Here is an 18,264-nt window from a genome sequence, read left to right on the forward strand (position 1 = left end):
ATCTGCTTTTTACTCCTCCACATTCATCCCATTCTCTTTTCTACCATCTACAACCCTCTTGGCCTATTGGGAAGGCAGGCGTCTGATCAAGCACCTGCCCTTAGTTGAATTTATTCAAACTGAAAAGATGATTACCCAAGGTAAATCACAAGGAATGGTTTTCTAATTGTGCACTTTCATAAACTGCACCTACAGAAGGAAGAATGGAGCATTTCTTTGAACCTGGGCCCTAAAGTCACATATGATAGCTCATTGCTATTCACAGAGCAGGACCTTGAATAGCATGGACTAGAATGCCAATACCAAGTTACATCAAACACTTTTTGTCACCTTCATATAAGAAAGGCTATTTCCTCTGAAGGAATCATTTAGCATCAGGAAGGGTGGCTTACACAGATACTATTTCACTTCTGAATGCTGCTTCCACTCTGGGGATGGCTGAGCCATCCAAGTAAACTGAATATGCAAATCTGCCCATGGGTGAAATTTTAAGGAGGTGTGACAGTTTTCATGTAGACATTCCATGTCACAGAATGTCTCGTACATCAGCCATAACAACAAAAGGGGAAATTCACTTAGCCAATGCCCAGGCCCCATCAGGACAAGGGCACTCCTAACCCCTGGGACCAGCTCCTCTGAGTGCTCTCACTCAGCAAAATCTCACAGGGATCTGGGAGACAAAATTTCTGCATATGCACCAGAATCAAAGATTCATAGACTTTGGGGGTTAGGAGGCACCTTAAAGATCATTTAATCTCAAATCGCCAATGTTCCAGATGATAAAACCAACACCCACAAAGTGACATGCTATGCCAAGGCCTCAAACCCGAAACCAAGACCCCCAGCTCCCTTCTCTCCTACTGACCTTACACAAAGGAAACAAGAATAAGGAGTAAGGGGAGCCCAGTAGATTTTTCCTTCCGAAGAAACCTACTTTACCAAGCCAGACAAGGATGATCAAGAAAACATACTTACGGTCAAGTCAAAATCGATTAATGGGAGCTGGATCTGGTGTCTTGAGGACACACTGGAAATGCTTAATCACAAAACCCTGAGCTTCAACTTCACCATGAGAAGCAAAGCCATGCTCCAACTTCTCAGAAAAACAAAAGCTGCTGTTGCACAATTTCTTCTTGGCACCTAAACCTGAGTGACCGCACATTTAAAATAACATTCCATTCCACACATCTGATTCGAGACTAGGTAATGAGCTGATTGAAGAGAGAAAAGCAGGCAACAGTTGATGTGGTGACCAGTAGTGCCATGGTGAGGGGTCTGCATGCTTCTAACTTGACAGCATTTAGAGCAACACCCAGCAGGGCGTAGGGTGCACATATTTATTCTTGTGGAGTCTCGCTTTGGGACTTTAAAGAATGCTATCAGGAGAGATTTAAGATGTGTGGGGGCTCACATCCTAATGGGTGCTGATAACCCACTGCAGGTAATCTGCCCCCTGCTCTCCAGTGCTTCCTCCAGTGGGGTTCCCTTCCTTCCTTTGTGACCATAAAGGTGTGGCAGCTGGGATTTATGCTTGGGCACATCCTCATGGTTAAATTTTTAAAAAAGCACTAAGCAGCATAAAACTTAGAGCAAAATGCACCTATGAGGGCAGCTGACATAAGCATTTAGGGAATTAAATATTCATTTGTTTTGCTATTTGACAGGATTCTTAATCATTCGTTAAAATAAGAAATCTGTTCAGTATATGCTACAATGTGCTACAGTGAAATGACCTCTACCAGTTTCCTATCAGTAAAAACAAAGCCCATTGCCCTAGCAAACACCGCCAGCAGGTGGGAAATGGAAAATTAAGGACAGTTTGGCAAGTTCAGCGGCAAAAGGTTCGTTTCTGTTCCTGTGCATTGCTACTGATTCCCAGGGTGCTCGCGGGAGATGAGGCCCTCATCTTCTCCACATTACAAGCACCCTGCATCCCTCCTCTGATGCATCCCCACTGGCCTTCCAGGCCATCACAAGAGCTCATTTGCTGCAGGGGCTTGCAAAGAGGGTTTGACACTGTGAGAACCTGAAAAGAAGATGAGGTCTTAACAGAGATAGGTCAGGATTTAAAACCAACAAGGAGGCAGAAAAGAAAGGTTTCCAGGGATTTCTAGAGAATAGTTTCTTTCCTTTTTTTCTCCCTTGGTCCATCTAAATATAGTCTTGTTTTTTAAAGATTAGAAAATGGCTAAGTTTAACTGAAATAAGTTAATTATACAACCACCACCAAGGATGTCACTCCTTTCAACTCTACTGCTGTCTTTCTACCCCTGCCACCCTCAAACACATCACGGTTTTTCTTCCCAGCTTGGGAAGATGAATTAGTCTCTCCATGCCGAAGACTGGAGCAGCATGTCAGGGCCGAGAGCAGGACTGAGAGTGGACACAGCAGGGGCTCTGGGATCTGGGTCACCAGTTACTAGCCAGGTCACCTTGGGAAAGTTATTTAACTTCCTTGTGTCTCATGTCCTATCTGTAAAATGGGGATGATAAGCACAGAGTGGTTTTTTGGATTGAATGAGTAATATACACAAAACACTTGGAACAGGCTTTGCACCAACTAAACATTTAAAACTGTACCCTTTATTAATTTCTAATACCATGACTTATGATGGTCATTGAGGTAAGCTGCTACCAGGATCCTAGAGTCACATGGGCACTGCCTTTAAATTCATTTTCAACCTATATTATCATTGTTTTCCAATAGGCAGGTTAAAAAATTTTTTTTTAAACTTTGTTTAAATAGCTAAGAAATTGCTGGCTGGGGTACCCGCCCCGGGCTCTCACCCGCCAGCTTCACTGCTGCTTGCCTGCATGTTCTCTCTTGTGCTTCTGCTTGGCTCAGCCTGTTGACTAATTTCTCCACGAGATTAAACCGGCTTTGTGTAGTGAAAGGAAAATGAAGTGGGTAGCGTCGTGTCCTCTAGAGAACAGGGAAAAGCCCCTTACTCCAGGACTTGTCCCAGCAACAAAGCAGATCGTCCTACCCCAACGAATGTGAGAATTCTTAAATAAAAAGTGTTAGCACTCTGATGCCTTTCCCTCTTGCATATCTGGGTCTACACAGAAGCAGGAGCTTGCCTCACACAGCAATCTCCTTTGGAGGTTTGGTGGGGACACTGAGCTCTTTGTGTGCTGTCCAGGTTTTGGCTATTTGCCCTCAAAGTAGATGCCTGCTGCATGAGCGGTCCCCAGCGTAGGGTAGGCTAAGTTTCTGGCCTTATCACTCATCTGCAAATACTACAGCCCAGCTATTGCAATTCCCTCCTCCCAAGGGCACCCCGTCTCTGCCTCTCCCCAAGCCGCCCATGGCCTTTAACACAAAGATGAACTTGTTATAAACATGGAATGCTCTCTTTTTAAAAGTTGATGCTCCCTTCTAAACTTTTAAACACTTGTAAACAGAATAGATATCATAGAAGAGATTGATTTTTTTTTTAGACTAAAGAGATTTTCCCACTCCCATTCCTTCTCCCTCCACCTACTCTCTTGGTTCAGATCTATCTCCAACAATGGCAGAAGCCTCTACTAGCCCCCTCAAAACCACCCCATGTAAACACACAGTTTAAATAAACACAGGTGTTCGCTACCCAAACACATGCCACAAGATGCTCCAGAGCCAACCCCTTCCAACCAGATTTCTGCCCCTAAGCTTTTCATGTACAGTATTTAGAGACCCCCAGCTCCCCACTATATAGAGGTTATTAGAGACCAAGGCAGTTGGTTTTTCACGAGGAATACCTCCATTAGTAAGGGACTCCTCCCTCAGCAACTTAAATCATGAGATCGAATTAGAAGTTAAACTTCACCAGACACGAGTCTTGGAAGAGCAGAGCTTAAATCCTGTACTTCTTTCCCCACTGTAGCAAGTGTCAAATGTATGACTAAGGCCTCAGTTAAGTGACCTACCTTGATGGTCTTCACTAGGTTGGCAGTGCTGTTGGCGACTTCCTTGGCTGACTGGACAAAGTGCCTCTTGGCCACTGGGTTGGCCGTCTTGGACGAGGCAATGCGGCAGGCATTGCACAAGGCCGAGGTGTGCTTGGCAACAATCGTGGCAGCTGACAGAACCTATAAAGCATGGAGCTGGGTTGGGGGCATCCCATGCTTCAGTGCAGAGGGTTCCAGTTCAGGAGTCCACCCTGGTCCCGAGCCCTGGATTCTTCTTCAACTCACAAGCCCAGAGCCCAGGTAATCACATGTGTGTCTAGCTCTGTCACCCCCAAAGTCACTCCAAAGAAGGAGAGGGCAAGAATTATTAAGCAAGAGAGAATTAAAAAAAGAAAAGGGAAGGAGGTATTGAGGTAGTGATGGAGATGGACTGGGCTCCAGAGAGTATTAAGCGGGATGCAGCTAGCCACCCGTGGAACTGCCAGCCAGGGGGTATACGGTCCAAGGTCTAAGACAGTACTACCCGACAACAATACAGTGTGAACCACATATGTAATTTTAAACTTTCTAGTAGCCACATGAAAATAAGTACAGAAACAAGAGAAATTAATTTAAATAATATATTTTATTTAACTCAATATATCCAAAATATTTCATTTAACCATGTAATCAAGAATATTACTAATGAGATTTTACAATCTTTCTTATCATACCAAGTCTTTGAAATCAAGTGTGTATTTTACACTTACAGTCCACCACAATTGTGACTAACTGCATTTTAAGCCCTTAATAACCACATGCAGCTGGTGGCTACCATATTGGGGAGTCCAGGTCTAGATGAGCAAAATATCCATCAAGGTGCAACAGCGCCTTCCTCATCCACAGGTGAGCTGTAGGCACCTTTTTAAGGGGTCTGGCTCAGGAATCGCCTAGGCTCCACTTCCCGACTGCTCTCCTGCATCCACCTGATCCAGTTTGCTAAGGCTGCTAACACCCCTTTGGCCTTAACTGGACAGGTAAGCAATCTCAGGTGTGCTGACGCCTTAAAAGCCAGCTCTCAGGACCACTTTAGGTCCTAATCGTCTCTCCTTTACTTGGGTCCTTCTCCTGCCTCAAGAATGCTTGTCCCAGGGTCCACAGTGGATATGCCACCCACAGGCTGCCTCTGCTGCCCCACCTAGGCCACTTTCTTGTTCCTTTCAGCACAAAATGCTTTAATAAGTGAATGGGTCTCCATTAGAAGAGTCATGGAATGTCACCATACTGTCTAGTCCTAAAATGTCTCAGTGGCTTCTTATGCACTGTAGATTGTGACCCAACTTTGAGGCCTGGCTATGTGCCACCATTTCTGTGAAGTAACCTCTGACAGTCCCTCAGAGAATTCATTACACCTTCCTCTGTGCATCTCTGGCATTGCCATCATAGCCCAGCTACTGCATTTTCCAAACTTCATCTAACAGACTAAGAGCCATGGGCATAGGGAACAGGCTCTTACTCATGTTGACCCTAAGAGCTGACATAGAACAAGCCCTCAACGCATGTCCCCTGAAATGAATGGAATCCTGAGACTCCTGATGTATGTCACAGTGATAATTTCACTCCTACTGCCTTCCAGCATCCCGTTTCAAAGCACCTACACATTTCCACTTTCATCACATTTTGCAATATCCCTTCCTGTCATTAACTACAGTGCTGCATTTAGCTGGCTTTGCAAACTCTGAAAGAACAGTATTCTTTTCTAATTTCTCACACTCTCCCACAACTCACCCACAAGGGCTTAGGGACTCACAGATCTCATATCCTCGCCCCGTGATTACCTGTGACGGGCTGCTGCCGGGGTCCACCAGGTTCTGGCATGCCATCTGGATAGCCTGGTTAGCCCTGGCAAACTGGATGGGGTCCACAAGGCCCTGATGGCCCGCCTGGCTGTTTGGATCAGAGATGCCAACCAGGTATGCAGCCTGGAAAGGGAGGAGGAAAAATACAGCTCATGCTCTCTGTGCCCCTAGATGCGCCCGTGGGGGACAAGGTATACGCAGCAGTCATGCTCAGGAGCTCCTGGTACAAGTTGGTCAACATATAATCTCATCAATAAGGGTTTAGGGATGGACAGGCCACTGATGCCAGCTTGGGCCAGGATCATGGCAGCAGGAGGCTGCTGCAGGCTTCTGGGAACAAGTCTCCTTGTTCTTAAGAAAGCCTCAAGAAGCTCTTCCATGGGGCATGAACAAGGATGCTTGCTTCTGGCAGCCATCTTATGGCCATGAGGGTACCCAGCCTCAGTATGAAGCTGACACCCTGGCTGGCAGATGGGAGAGAGAGAAAAAAGTGGGTGTAGCCTCATGGCATGGAGCTGCTGGGTCCGCCAGCCCTGGAGCCTACCCCACACGAGGGTTTCTCATCTCGTAGCCTAATGCATCCTTATTGTTTAGGCCAGTATTTCCAATAATAAGTAAGAAGAATGAGTAAGATGGCTCAGGGGGGTTAAAAAAAAAAAAAAAAGGGTAATATTTGGTTTCCAAGAGGACAAGAGGCTATAAGAGAAATTCTTCTCTTTAAATCCTTTGGATGCATTAGCCAAATAACAGGGAGCAAATGAATCTGTGAGCAGGAATTCTAATATTAACTCACTTCCCCTGAGATTTGAGGGGAAGGATAAGGGTAGATCATTTCATCCCCCAAACCAGGGATGTTTTTCTCTTGTTCAGTAAAATCTCCTAGGCTCAAGGTAACTGCCAAATGATAGATCCTTCAAGGTAAATGCTGACATTTTTGAAGCTCTAGTCACCTGAGCCCAATAATTATTGGAAATGCATAGGACAGTTGAAGAAGAGCAAGGGACATGCCCGATCGTGTCTCTGTATGATGGCGTCTAATTTTTTTCTCCCTCTGATCCTAAAAAGAGTATGACTAAGATTTTTCCAATTCTAAAGCCTCAGAGAGAATATGAGTTATGTAATGCCTGTTTTTCCCCCACTAAAAAACTCACTTGTAACAATGACCTTAAAAACAACAACAAAAAAAGAGCTGGCCTCTGAACCCTCATGCTGGGTCTGCAGTGTTCAGTGCATCTCACTGTCCTCCCCAGGCTGCTCTGCTTCTGGGTGTAACTGGCTGATATTTTGTCTAAATGCCCCAGCCATGCCAGGAGCCACTGCCTTTTCCATGGTTTCTGTGGTGGTGGTAGTTGGAAAAAGAGCTGAAACTGGAGCTCCTCCACGCCTTTCACAAGGATCTGGTGCTCCTGGTATCTACAGCCTGACAGAGGACACAGGCTGGAAGGCCTGCACTCAGGGCGAGGGGATCAACCAGTCCCTTACCTGAGCCGCTGCTTCCGTCAGCCCACAGAGAGCCTTGGATGCAATCCCCACACACTCCCCAAAGGCAGGGAGGTCCCCGGTCTTCGCATTCTGTGAAATCCCTGCCATCGACTCGCCTAGAACCTGCAAAACAACAAGTGATATTCTCTGGCCAGCATTCCTTTAAATCAGGGGGTAGAGGGGCAACACTTCCAACTTTGACATTCAAAGCCATTTAATCTACAGCATTTGCCATTATTTTCCTTTATTTGCATGAAGAAGAGATTCAAGAGAATTCTATCATTTCCGTTCCATAAAGAGAAATGAATAATCAAAGTATGAACCTTTCAACCAAAAATTATCTACATCTCAAGGAGATACAGTTAATATACACAGATCAATAGAGTGAAGTCTATACAGGGCATCCCATGGGTGAATGGTCTAAACTGAGAACTATTAGCTCCCAGAATATAACAATCAGACACATCCATTGAGCTGTCATACCCTAGGTGAAGTCACAGAAAGCAGGCAGAAGATACACCCTTCCTGATATCATTTACTTGACAGCAAAATTTAAAAATTTTTTTGTGAAGAAGTGTGTATATATATCTATGATAATCTGAACATGAACTAAGGATGTTTCCTAAATTTTGTAAGTATTTCCCCTTATTTTGAAAATCATTGGTGTATTCTTTCTTCAGAGGTCTTTAAAATAACAGCTCAAAGGGGGCTGGCCCCGTGGCCGAGTGGCTGGGTTTGCGTGCTCCGCTGCAGGCGGCCCAGTGTTTCGTCAGTTCGAATCCTGGGCGCGGACATAGCACTGCTCATCAAGCCACGCTGAGGCGGCGTCCCACATGCCACAACTAGAAGGACCCACAACAAAGAATATACAACTATGTACTGGGGGGCCTCTGGGGAGAAAAAGAAAAAAAATAAAAATAAAATCTTTAAAAAAAAAAAAACAGCTCAAAAGGATTTTAGAATCCAAGGTTGTTTTAGAATCTAACCCAGAGAGGTCAAGCACCCTGCAGAAGGTTACACAGACAGACACGTGGGCAGAGGCAGGGTGCCTGCCCCATAGCTGGTGTTCTGTCTTCTGCGGGCCTTATTACACTCCAGGAGGGCAGGTCCCACCTTCCAGGGTTGCAGATGGTGGAACTGAAGGCTGCTCAACAGAATTCTTGGGAGGGACTATGGCATTGCCAAGTCTGGAACCCAACACAGAGCTCTTCATTTGTCAATAAGCCATCTTGGAGAAATGAAATAAATTTCCTACAATTGCTTACATATACAAATTAATCCAGTTTACATAAGGACTTGCAAAGCAAAGAAGTTAGAGGGTATTTTTATGGACAGTATTTTCATTTTCCTCTTCCTAACCTCGCATCCCTCTTTAAGAAGGAGCAGTTTCTTTGGCTCTAAGTATGAAAAATGTTTACATTCTCCCCTTAGACAATCCGCAGTTCCAAAAAGGATGCTGAACAGAGCAAACTCTAGTCTTAGCCCATCGCAAAGTGAGCCTCCTGACATCACCAACACGGATGTCTCCCAAAAGCTAAGGTAAAAGCGATGGGAACGAGCATGCGCTCGTCCTCCACGTTCAGAGCCGGACTGCAACTGCCCAGAGCCATTCAGCTCACTGCATTTCATTCCCCCTGATTTTGACGCATTTTCAAAAACAATGATATTACTACCACAGGCCAGTGTTTCTCAGCCTTTTTAGAAGTTATTACTTCACTAAGAAGTCTTTTTAGTTTCTCTCTTCCCTAGTTGCCCTCCATATCAAATTAAATACTAGAAAATAAGATTTTGTTGAGTAAGGTTAAGATTTGGGGGTTGGGACACAAACCACAGTATTGTCTTAGATTCTTCTACCTTCTCCAAAAAAACACCAATTTTTCACTCCCCTTGAGAATGCATAGCATGGACGGATGGCAAAAGGAATACACAAGAGAGTCTCATGCAAGCTGAGGTCACTGAAGGGTTTTCCCCAGCAGTCCAGTCCCAACTGAAGGAAATACATGATTTGATTCACAATAGGACCCAGCTGTGATACGGGATAAGCAGTAGTCCTCAAAGTGTGGCTCCTGACCACATGGCAGGATCTGGGAATTGGTCAGAAAGGCAGGATATCAGCCCCACCTCAGATCTACTGAATCAGAAACTCAGGGGTGGGGCCCAGCAACCTGTGGTTAATGAGCCCTCAGTGATGCTGATGCACAGTCAAGTTTGAGAAGCACCTGAGCAGAGGTTGCCACAACAAGGCTTCATGATACACGTAGCCATACAGGGCGGCCACAGGCAGATGCACACAGAGCACGACTAGATTTTTCCCTATACTCAGGAATAATGTTCCCAGCACAGGGAGGCTTACCTTGGAGTTTTCCATCACACTCTCAATGCAGTCAAAGTAAGAGAGGTCACTAACGGGTTCATTAGGATTGTCCAACATCCCCTTGACAGTCTACAGAAGGAGAACACAACTTAAAAAGCAAGCATTACAGCACAAGAGAAATTCAACATAAAATATCAGTCAACTCCCCCTTCATATACAGGATTCTGGTCATGATCACTCAACTACCCCAATTCTTGAGAGGAATTTAGATCATGGCACAAATGACTTCAGATTTCCTGCTAGCAACACAGTACTGATGGGAGGAGAGGGTGTCTCAGGTTGGCTCTGACAGAGAGGAGAATCTCCTGTTTTCAATTCCGAAGGAGAAGCACAGTATTCACAGAAGGGGGAGATCTTTTTCCTATAGAAATCTGAAAGTTAATGCAAGACAACATACTCACGGCAAATCAGTACAATTTCTCTGCTGGATAACTCCAAGGAGTTTAAATTTCAAGGACAGGTTAGCTCATTTCTTCATGATCAGTAGAGACCTCAGTTTTCAAGTTTGGAAGTTTTGATGGGTAGACATGAAGGAAGGGAACTCCCCCAAACTGCCCACTGGGATGGTTTATTTGTTTTTAACTTAAAAAGCACAGAAAATGTTCACTCTTGTTTATGTCCCCATCAAGAAATTGGGGATTGGGCTTGCCTCTGTCTTTGTCTCCAGGCCACTGAAAATCATCACTAGCTTTCATGTTGTAATGACCTTTGATTGTCACTGATGAGGGCCTTTTCCAGGAGAGGAAAGTCTGGGGATACAGCCATTCAACCGCCTCCCCATTGACGGAGAATGTACAGGAGGACCCAGCAGCATAAGGATGCAGCCAACAAAAAGAAAAGGTTGTCTGAATTACAAAGGGTTGGAAGGAAGTAATGGTGGAAACTGCTGGGTTACTCATTTAAAGAGGTGAGAGAAAAAGGGCAGCCTAAAGGAGTTCATTTTATTGAAGAACCACCCCCTAACTCCTCGGATAATCAAAATTGTTTTAGTAACAAAAATCCTGAAGTAGTCACAGTTTTGGCATCAAGAATATCATTAAGGGACAGAGTATTTGTACCTAGGCCAACAGACCTCATTTAGATCAACACCTCACATTTCACTTATATTTGCAAATGTGAACAGACTGGAATAGGCAATAATTCACTCAACGTAGGAAGCATTCCCCACTGTTTTCAGAATGCTTCAGCCCTGTGGTAACAAGCCTCTTTTCCCTTCCAGCGGCACATGATAGCCTACTGCCATTGTCAGGCTGGGCCTCAATCAAACTCTGCAGAAACTGCAACCAAACCCACCTTCTGGCACAGTGGCTGCTCCCACCATGCCAGACCATGCTAATAATCCAGAAAACTAAAGGTACATTGGGTACAAGCAACCCATATCTACTGAGATATCCATTTGGCTGTTTCAGTATAACCTGCATTGGTTAGGACTGCTTTACATACAAGTAGGCACATTGGTTTTATGTTCACCCACATACATTCTATGGGCATAAATGAATTTTCATTTACAAATAAACCCTAAGTGTGAATAGAAATCAAAAAGCACCCACACTGTGTTCTGGGCCACGAAGGGCCCCACAGCCACCTTGATCACAGAGTAATTAGTGCTGCTCCTGGGTTTCCTCTTACGTGCCCCCTAATGTTACAAAATAAAATGTATGAGGAAATCATTTTTACTCAAAAAGCACATCCATCCCAGCTTTTCCAAACTGTCCCCAAATAATCTCTCTGAAACTTTTCAGGTAGGAATTGCTCATCTTCAGCCCATATCCAACACCACAGACCTCTTCCTGTTGAAATAAAGAACACTTTAACACAATAACTCCCACCCTAATGGGAAAAGGGGAAGCAGGGATGATAATTCCCCCAAACCTAACGCTTCTTCAGTTCCTTCCTATGTGGATTGGAACTTTGGCCCCAGTAGGCTCCCAGGAAAGATAAAGGACAAAGACTAAGGAAAAGAAACAGACTCTGCAGGGAAAGGACAGACAGACACACTCTTAAATCCTCAGCAGCCTTCCCAGGGACCTACCTCGAGCTCCCGCAGGGCATTATCACACTCTTTCTGGCCAGGGGCTTGTTGGGTGCACAGAGTGATGAGTTGATTGATGCTCTCTGTCACCGCTCTGTGACAGAAACAGAAAAGGTGTTTGTTGTTGGGTTTTCTTTAAGATCAACAGTAATTTCCCCAACAATGCTTTGCAGGTTCACTAGAAATACAATTAACTCACTATATGCATAGGCTGGGATTCCAGTGAGAACTCTTCCACGAGGCTCTAAACAACCAACAATAATTCATTCATAGGGAAGACACAATGAGAACCCCTACCCTGCTTCTGATTATTCATTTGATTTACCCTTAAAGGATACTAATAGGTCTCTTAAGAAAGTATCATTGTCTTTTAATGTATTCATAAAGAATTCACGACGAAGTTGCAAACAGCAAAGAGATCATATTAATACTGTCTTCAAGGTCCTTCATTAGGGCCCGGCCCCATGGCCAAGTGGTTAGGTTCGCACACTCCGTTTCAGTAGCCCAGGGGTTCACCAGTTCAGATCCTGGGCACAGACATGGCACTGCTCATCAAGCCATGCTGAGGCAGCGTCCCACATAGCACAAGTAGAAGGACCCACAACTAGAATTTACAACGATGTACTGGGGGGCTTTGGGGAGAAGAAGAAAAAAAAGAAGATGACTGGCAACAGATGTCAGCTCGGGTGCCAATCTTAAAAAAAAGAAGAAAAAGATCCTTTACCAGCAGCCCATAAAGGAAGCAGGTTATCTGAGCTAGGCTATTTTGGATAGCCTTTGTATATTTTGGAATATTTTGTATATTTTAAAACACAGTAGACATATAGTAAACTGTGCCTATGATTTTAAAATCTCTACGTTCCAATAAATTCTTCATGACTGACTAGTTCCTAGAAGCTATCTCAAAATTATTCTTTGAAATAGCTATTTTCTTGTTAACACTAATAGGAATTAGACACTCTTGTATGATTTTACATGTCTTTATTCTTCCTAGAACTTAAAAGGTAGCCTAGATTTTTTTCAAGGATCGGAAGTCCAATGATTCCAGCACCATTTGTTTAAAAGGCTATCCTTTGTCTTTGGAATTGTTTGTAACTTTGCTGGCAATCCATTGGCCATATTTGTGCGAGTGTACTTCTGGATTCTATTCTATTTCATTAATCTGTGTGTCTAACCCTTTGCCGATACCACACTGTTTTGATTACTGTAGCTTTATAGGAAGTCTTAAAACTGAATTTCCTTGTGTTTTTAAATGAAAAAAACAGAGAGATGAGGTAATTCCCTAAGGAGAATTAGGGATGCGATGAGTAAGGAGCAGAAACAAAACTTAAACCCATGCCTATCTGACTCCAAAGCCAGATCCATACCCACTTTTTGGTAGGGTCATAATTGGTCCACATTTCTGGCAGGGCCCTGAATTCCATTCTGTTACTAACCACTGCAGCTAACGGGCAGCTTGAAACAGAACAAACAAAACTGGGGCACATGATGCTGTTGATTATTAACACTGTCTGATATAAAAGACGCCTCATTTTATTAGTTAAATTGGCTTTGCAGCTTCCCACAGAATATCAAATTAGATGGAAAATGATGTTGCCAATGTACAAAGGCAATCAGCTTAATTATTTGATGATACTGCTTTGAATTTTAAATTTAGCTAGGGCGATGGGAAGAAGAAAAACATTCCTGAACCCAGGAAGGAATTCCAAAACAGTTTTTGTAAGACTGACTCTAGTGGTTCATGTGTTTGGGGAAAAGTGCTTCATTAAGGTGTCATGGGGAAGCACTGTTCTCCACGGTGCCAAGCAAAACCACCACCACCGAAATAGCAAAACAATCTCTAGTTCTGACCACCTTGGAGGGTGCAGCCCATGATGTATTCACTAGAAGGTTGTCCCTCAAAGAGTCCAACTTGGTGTTCGGTGGGGTAGCCTTCAAGACACACTTCTGTGTGGACAGGCTGGCATAGTCCAACATAACAAAGGATGCAAAATGCCCTCAACTGTGATGACATGAACATTTGGAGAATATTTCCACACATCACACAAGCTTTCCATTTAGCTTATTTCTTTCAATGTTTCCTGTTTATCTGCCTTATTTTAAAACCTAGTCATTATATAAAGATTTTTCCATTAAAAACTAAGTATTTACAATTGGCGAATCCATAGCTGTTCATTGTTCTAACTTTTAACTATTTTGTAGATGTGGAAATTTTTCAAATAAAAACTTAGAGTGAAAATAAAAACCAACAGACTAAGGGTTTGTGGTTGGATAATCCCTAAAAGTGCCAGCACAGCACTACATGTCTGAATGAGTCATTTGAGTAATACTGATCCATGCTAAGGAGCATTATTTAGCTATCAATCACCCCCATAAGTCATTTTAGAGCCTAGATTATGTAGCCAAAAAATAAACAAAGAGCCTAGAGGCAATTGGTTATGTAGATTTGATAGTGAAAAATAATATTTGTATGTTTCAAACTACAGTAGTTATTTACAAGATTGAAAGATGGGGGGCATCCCGAATATGTAACAATATTGACAAAATAAATATGGTCCACAACAGAATTCTGGGCACCCATTAAAAGTCATAACATATAGCATATTCCTAACATCACAGAAGAATATTCACGATACACAATTAAGTAAAATAAAATCTACAAAACAGTATTAACCCACAACTGTAAAAATAAATATATAGGCATAGAAAAATGACAATGATATATCAAAATGTTAACAGTGATTTTTTTTAATGAGGAGGATTAGCCCTGAGCTAACTACTGCCAATCCTCCTCTTGTTTTTTGCTGAGGAAGACTGGCCCTGAGCTAACATCCATGCCCATCTTCCTCCATTCTATATGTGGGACGCCCACCACAGCATGGCTTTTGCCAAGCAGTGCCATGTCCACACCCAGGATCCAAACAGGCTGCTGAGAAGGGGAACGTGTGAACTTAACTGCTGCACCACCTGGGCTGGCCCCATCAGTGATTTTATAACGATATTTTTAAAGAAAAACTTTCAGTAAATCTACTAAAAAAATTATGAATTAACCAACTTACACCCATAAATATGGCCAAAATTAGCAGTGTTCTCCCTCTGTCTAAATCCAAATAGACCTGAACCGTATTTTTTTTCACAACGTTTTTTAATGATCAAAGTTATACAAGTTTATTTTTAAAAAATACAAAAAAGCTAATAATCCCACCATCTAGAGATAGTATTTTCTTGCATTTTATTCTTTATCTAGGCTTACCTAGTCATTCCCAGTTTTTAAAAAAATTGGGATCCACAATGTCCAATGTTCAGAAAAGGCTTTTTTTTGTTATGGTTACATAAACATCAACATATTTTAATTTTTAGACCTCCCTACATTGTCCCACCTCCCTCTTAACAAAAGTAACAGGTTCTCATAACATTTTAAAAACCAGTTTCACAGAACATCTACGTAGGAACAGTTTCTGATCATTCAGTTACACTAACAGTATGATACGGTTTCAATTCAGTAATTTTCCACTGACAAATATTTTTTTCTACCTACTACAATCCCCTCCTTTTTTCTTAAGACAACTAAAGCTCAGCAGAAATAACTCATAACTCATTAACTCATTATACTCATATACTCATATAACTCATTAAGTTACAACCATTCTTCTCTCTCTTTAAAGTGCTAAACATTTATAAAATTTGTGATTCCATTAATGCTTCGATTTTTTGATGCCACATTGTATACAGCACTTAATTATGGAGAATAGGAAAAGGTTAAACTAAAACAAGGAAAAGGATATATTGTTATATCTTTAACAGTCTGTTTTCTGAGTCCCTTTAGATGTCAGTCAACCAGACTCACACACAGGTTTCACTCTTCATTGTAGGTGTATGAAAAGATTTAATGGTCTCATACGTTTTATTTTAGGTACGTTGATATCTATGTTTTTGACTTATGTAAATAAACACAGCAAGACTCATTTACAAGGGTACATATTCTTCGTTTAGCTAGAAGGAAATCTAATCTATGTAGAAACAATAATGCTAAAAAACTCTTTAACTTCAGATTGTATCAGGCTAAGATTTTCTGTAGTAAGTTTCTTTAAAGTTAGAAATATTCCTGAAAAAGTTTGCAATGGATGTGGAAAGTGCATAAAGTACGGCTCCAGAGAACGTTATACAGATAAAATACTTTAATCCACTAGCAGTTAACACTGAAAGCATAAATGCTCTCTTAATTCTTCCCTGTTTGTCTTTTAGAATGTTTTATTTGCCTTTGCCTAAAGTTTGGGTGCCAAGATGCAGGAAACATATTCCCTACTAAAACAAGTGTCTGTTTAATCCCCAGGTATGATCTTATACGTCAATTTAGCTAGAGATCCCCTCGTGGGAGCCTATGACATAAATGTTTATCTTGTAACTGCAGGTACCATGATAGGACTGGAGTAATGTAAGCTAAGTTTTACACTATATTCCCTTCTCCAAAAACAGGAATCCCTAAAGGGTGTCATAGATAGGCCTGTCTCTATAAAAGATGGGAGATAAATCCATCTTCCTGCCATTTTCTTTTGTCTAGTTATTCAATTTGCTTCAACTACCTCCCCTAGAATGCCAGAAAGGAATTACTAGGAGTAGCTAACTTCCCACTTTCCACAGTGGCTGTTCTGAGGTTGGGTAACAAAAGGGGTAGTGGGCTACTTTTTCCTTCTCATTACTAATTAGACATTTAGTTAGAGTCCATTCAGATAGGCAAAATTAACTGGGGGGAGAACTGAATGTGGAGAATAGTCAACTTATCTTTTATGATATGGTCCCTTTGACTAATCCTCCATTGAAGTTCTCATTTTATTGGCATGGTCTGTCAAAGGGAATGCTCACAATGCACACTTTCTGTAGTTGAGTTATGGACTCTCGGGTAAATATTCAGTACTTGGCAGTACTGCAGCCTGTCAGGACAGCGTATAGTTTGGTTAAGAAGGCATTATTGTCTCAAACGCAGGCTGTGTAACTTTGTATTCCTTTAACAACATGAGAGAGATCAGAACAAATGGTGGATCTTTACAGTGATGCTGTTAGGAGTTTGTTAACTGCCTTTTGGAAGTCAGTGCAGGAATAAGCAGTGTTGTTGGGTTCAGTGCGGGTTGTTTCCTTAACTGTTTTAGTTAACCAGCCACAGCAACAACTGGACACCCATGAATTAGGGATCTGTTTTAGGTATTCAGGTATGGGAGTGGCTCTACTCAGTGTTCGGCTTGACTGTTTGGTAGCAAATTGCAGGGCTTCATTTAGAGTGGCATGATCTCTAGAAAGCCGGCTGGGACTGATAAGGGGCTTTTGAAAAGGTGGGACTCCACAAGAAGCCAGAGGCGGCCATTCAGGAATTGGTTCCAGTTTTGGTACACAGTGGGAACAATGGGAGAGTCTTAGACCTATCTCTCGAAGTATATGGACCAGTGTGCTTGGATCCAAGAGTTTAGCATGATATAACCAGGAATTAGGATTTAAAGCTATCCAAGTTGTAGAGTATTTTAAAAGGCACTTAACCTGTCAGGCAAGACTCTCAAGAGGCGTTAGGTTAGGCACCACAGGGTCCTCTTCTTCAGAGGAATCCCACTCTTCCCCAGAACTCTCATTGAGGTAGTTAGAGTTCTCTTCTTCCTCACTTTCTGATTCTGATAAGGGGTCAGGAGAGGGATTTCTGGGACCCATCAGAAGAGAAGAGAAAAAGGAACCAGCAAAAGGCAACCATCTAAGCCAGCAAAACACTGGCTAACACTGGCAAAGAGAAACAAAAGATGAAAAATCCTTTCAACAAGATTAATTTGTCTGTTTCTGTCCATTACACACACACGCAGTATGCTTCTGGCTCGCACCACTGTGCAGTTCTTCAAGATTACGTTGTATATTCTTCACTTACAAAGAAGACATCTCAGTTCTCAGGACCAGTTCAGTGTGTCAAAGTGTCAGTCACTTACCAGCAGCACAGGACAGAACCCATCCTTCAAATCCTGGCTAACCAAGGAGAGACGGGTGCTCATCTAGGCAAGCTGATTTTCTTAGCAGGGTCTCAACTGGTCGTGATATTGTGAAGAGGCACTTTGTGTACTCTGTTTTGTTGGCAGGGATAGTATATCTACTTGGTGATAAAAAGAAACTCAGTAGTCGCCTTCGTTGTCTGCTGGTACAGCAAATTTTGTGCAGGGGGATGGCGGGATGAGTTGTCAAGGATATCCGGTGTGCACAGATCCGATGTTTTCCATAGGTGGTGCAAATGCCCTTGGAAACTGGTGACTTAGTTGTTGGACTATCTGGAAAGGTAGCCTTAACCCATGGAGGATCCTGTCTTCTTTTGTGCCTCACGCCCAGCTGCAAGACCCGGCTAGGCCTAGCGCCACCAGCTCTCAGAAAAGGCTTTCTAACCTACAAACGGTTTAATGTTCAGAGATAGTGAATCGACTGGAGGCTGGCAGCACTGGAGGGAAATTTTCAATCAATATGGAATTGGGACAAGGGTGAGAGAAGGAAATCAACCAATTTGTGCTTTTGATTATCTATTAAGCACAAATCATTGGATAAGGAGCTTGGAGAAGCGAAAAAAAGCAACATCAGACATTTTCCTTTCTCAAGGGAGGTAGTGCTTAGAAAGGCAGGAAAGAGCCAAC

General features: G+C 42.7%; 1 protein-coding gene and 1 pseudogene across 10 annotated transcripts in view; both read right to left on the bottom strand.

Annotated features, from left to right (window-relative positions):
* TLN2 (talin 2) overlaps positions 1 to 18,264 on the bottom strand; it is a 413,145-nt gene that overhangs the window by 79,436 nt on the left and 315,445 nt on the right. For all 10 annotated transcript variants that reach the window (XM_070500486.1, XM_070500480.1, XM_070500476.1 and 7 more), the window contains 5 exons: positions 11,618 to 11,711; positions 9,565 to 9,654; positions 7,212 to 7,334; positions 5,709 to 5,852; positions 3,910 to 4,071 (listed from right to left, as the gene is read on the bottom strand). In XM_070500486.1, coding sequence (XP_070356587.1) covers positions 3,910 to 4,071; positions 5,709 to 5,852; positions 7,212 to 7,334; positions 9,565 to 9,654; positions 11,618 to 11,711 — 613 coding nt within the window. The remainder of the gene's footprint in view (positions 1 to 3,909; positions 4,072 to 5,708; positions 5,853 to 7,211; positions 7,335 to 9,564; positions 9,655 to 11,617; positions 11,712 to 18,264) is intronic.
* LOC139042352 (DDB1- and CUL4-associated factor 16-like) lies at positions 16,511 to 17,449 on the bottom strand (annotated as a pseudogene).

This window comes from Equus asinus, chromosome 2 (assembly GCF_041296235.1).
Source record: "Equus asinus isolate D_3611 breed Donkey chromosome 2, EquAss-T2T_v2, whole genome shotgun sequence".
Lineage (NCBI taxonomy): Eukaryota > Metazoa > Chordata > Mammalia > Perissodactyla > Equidae > Equus > Equus asinus.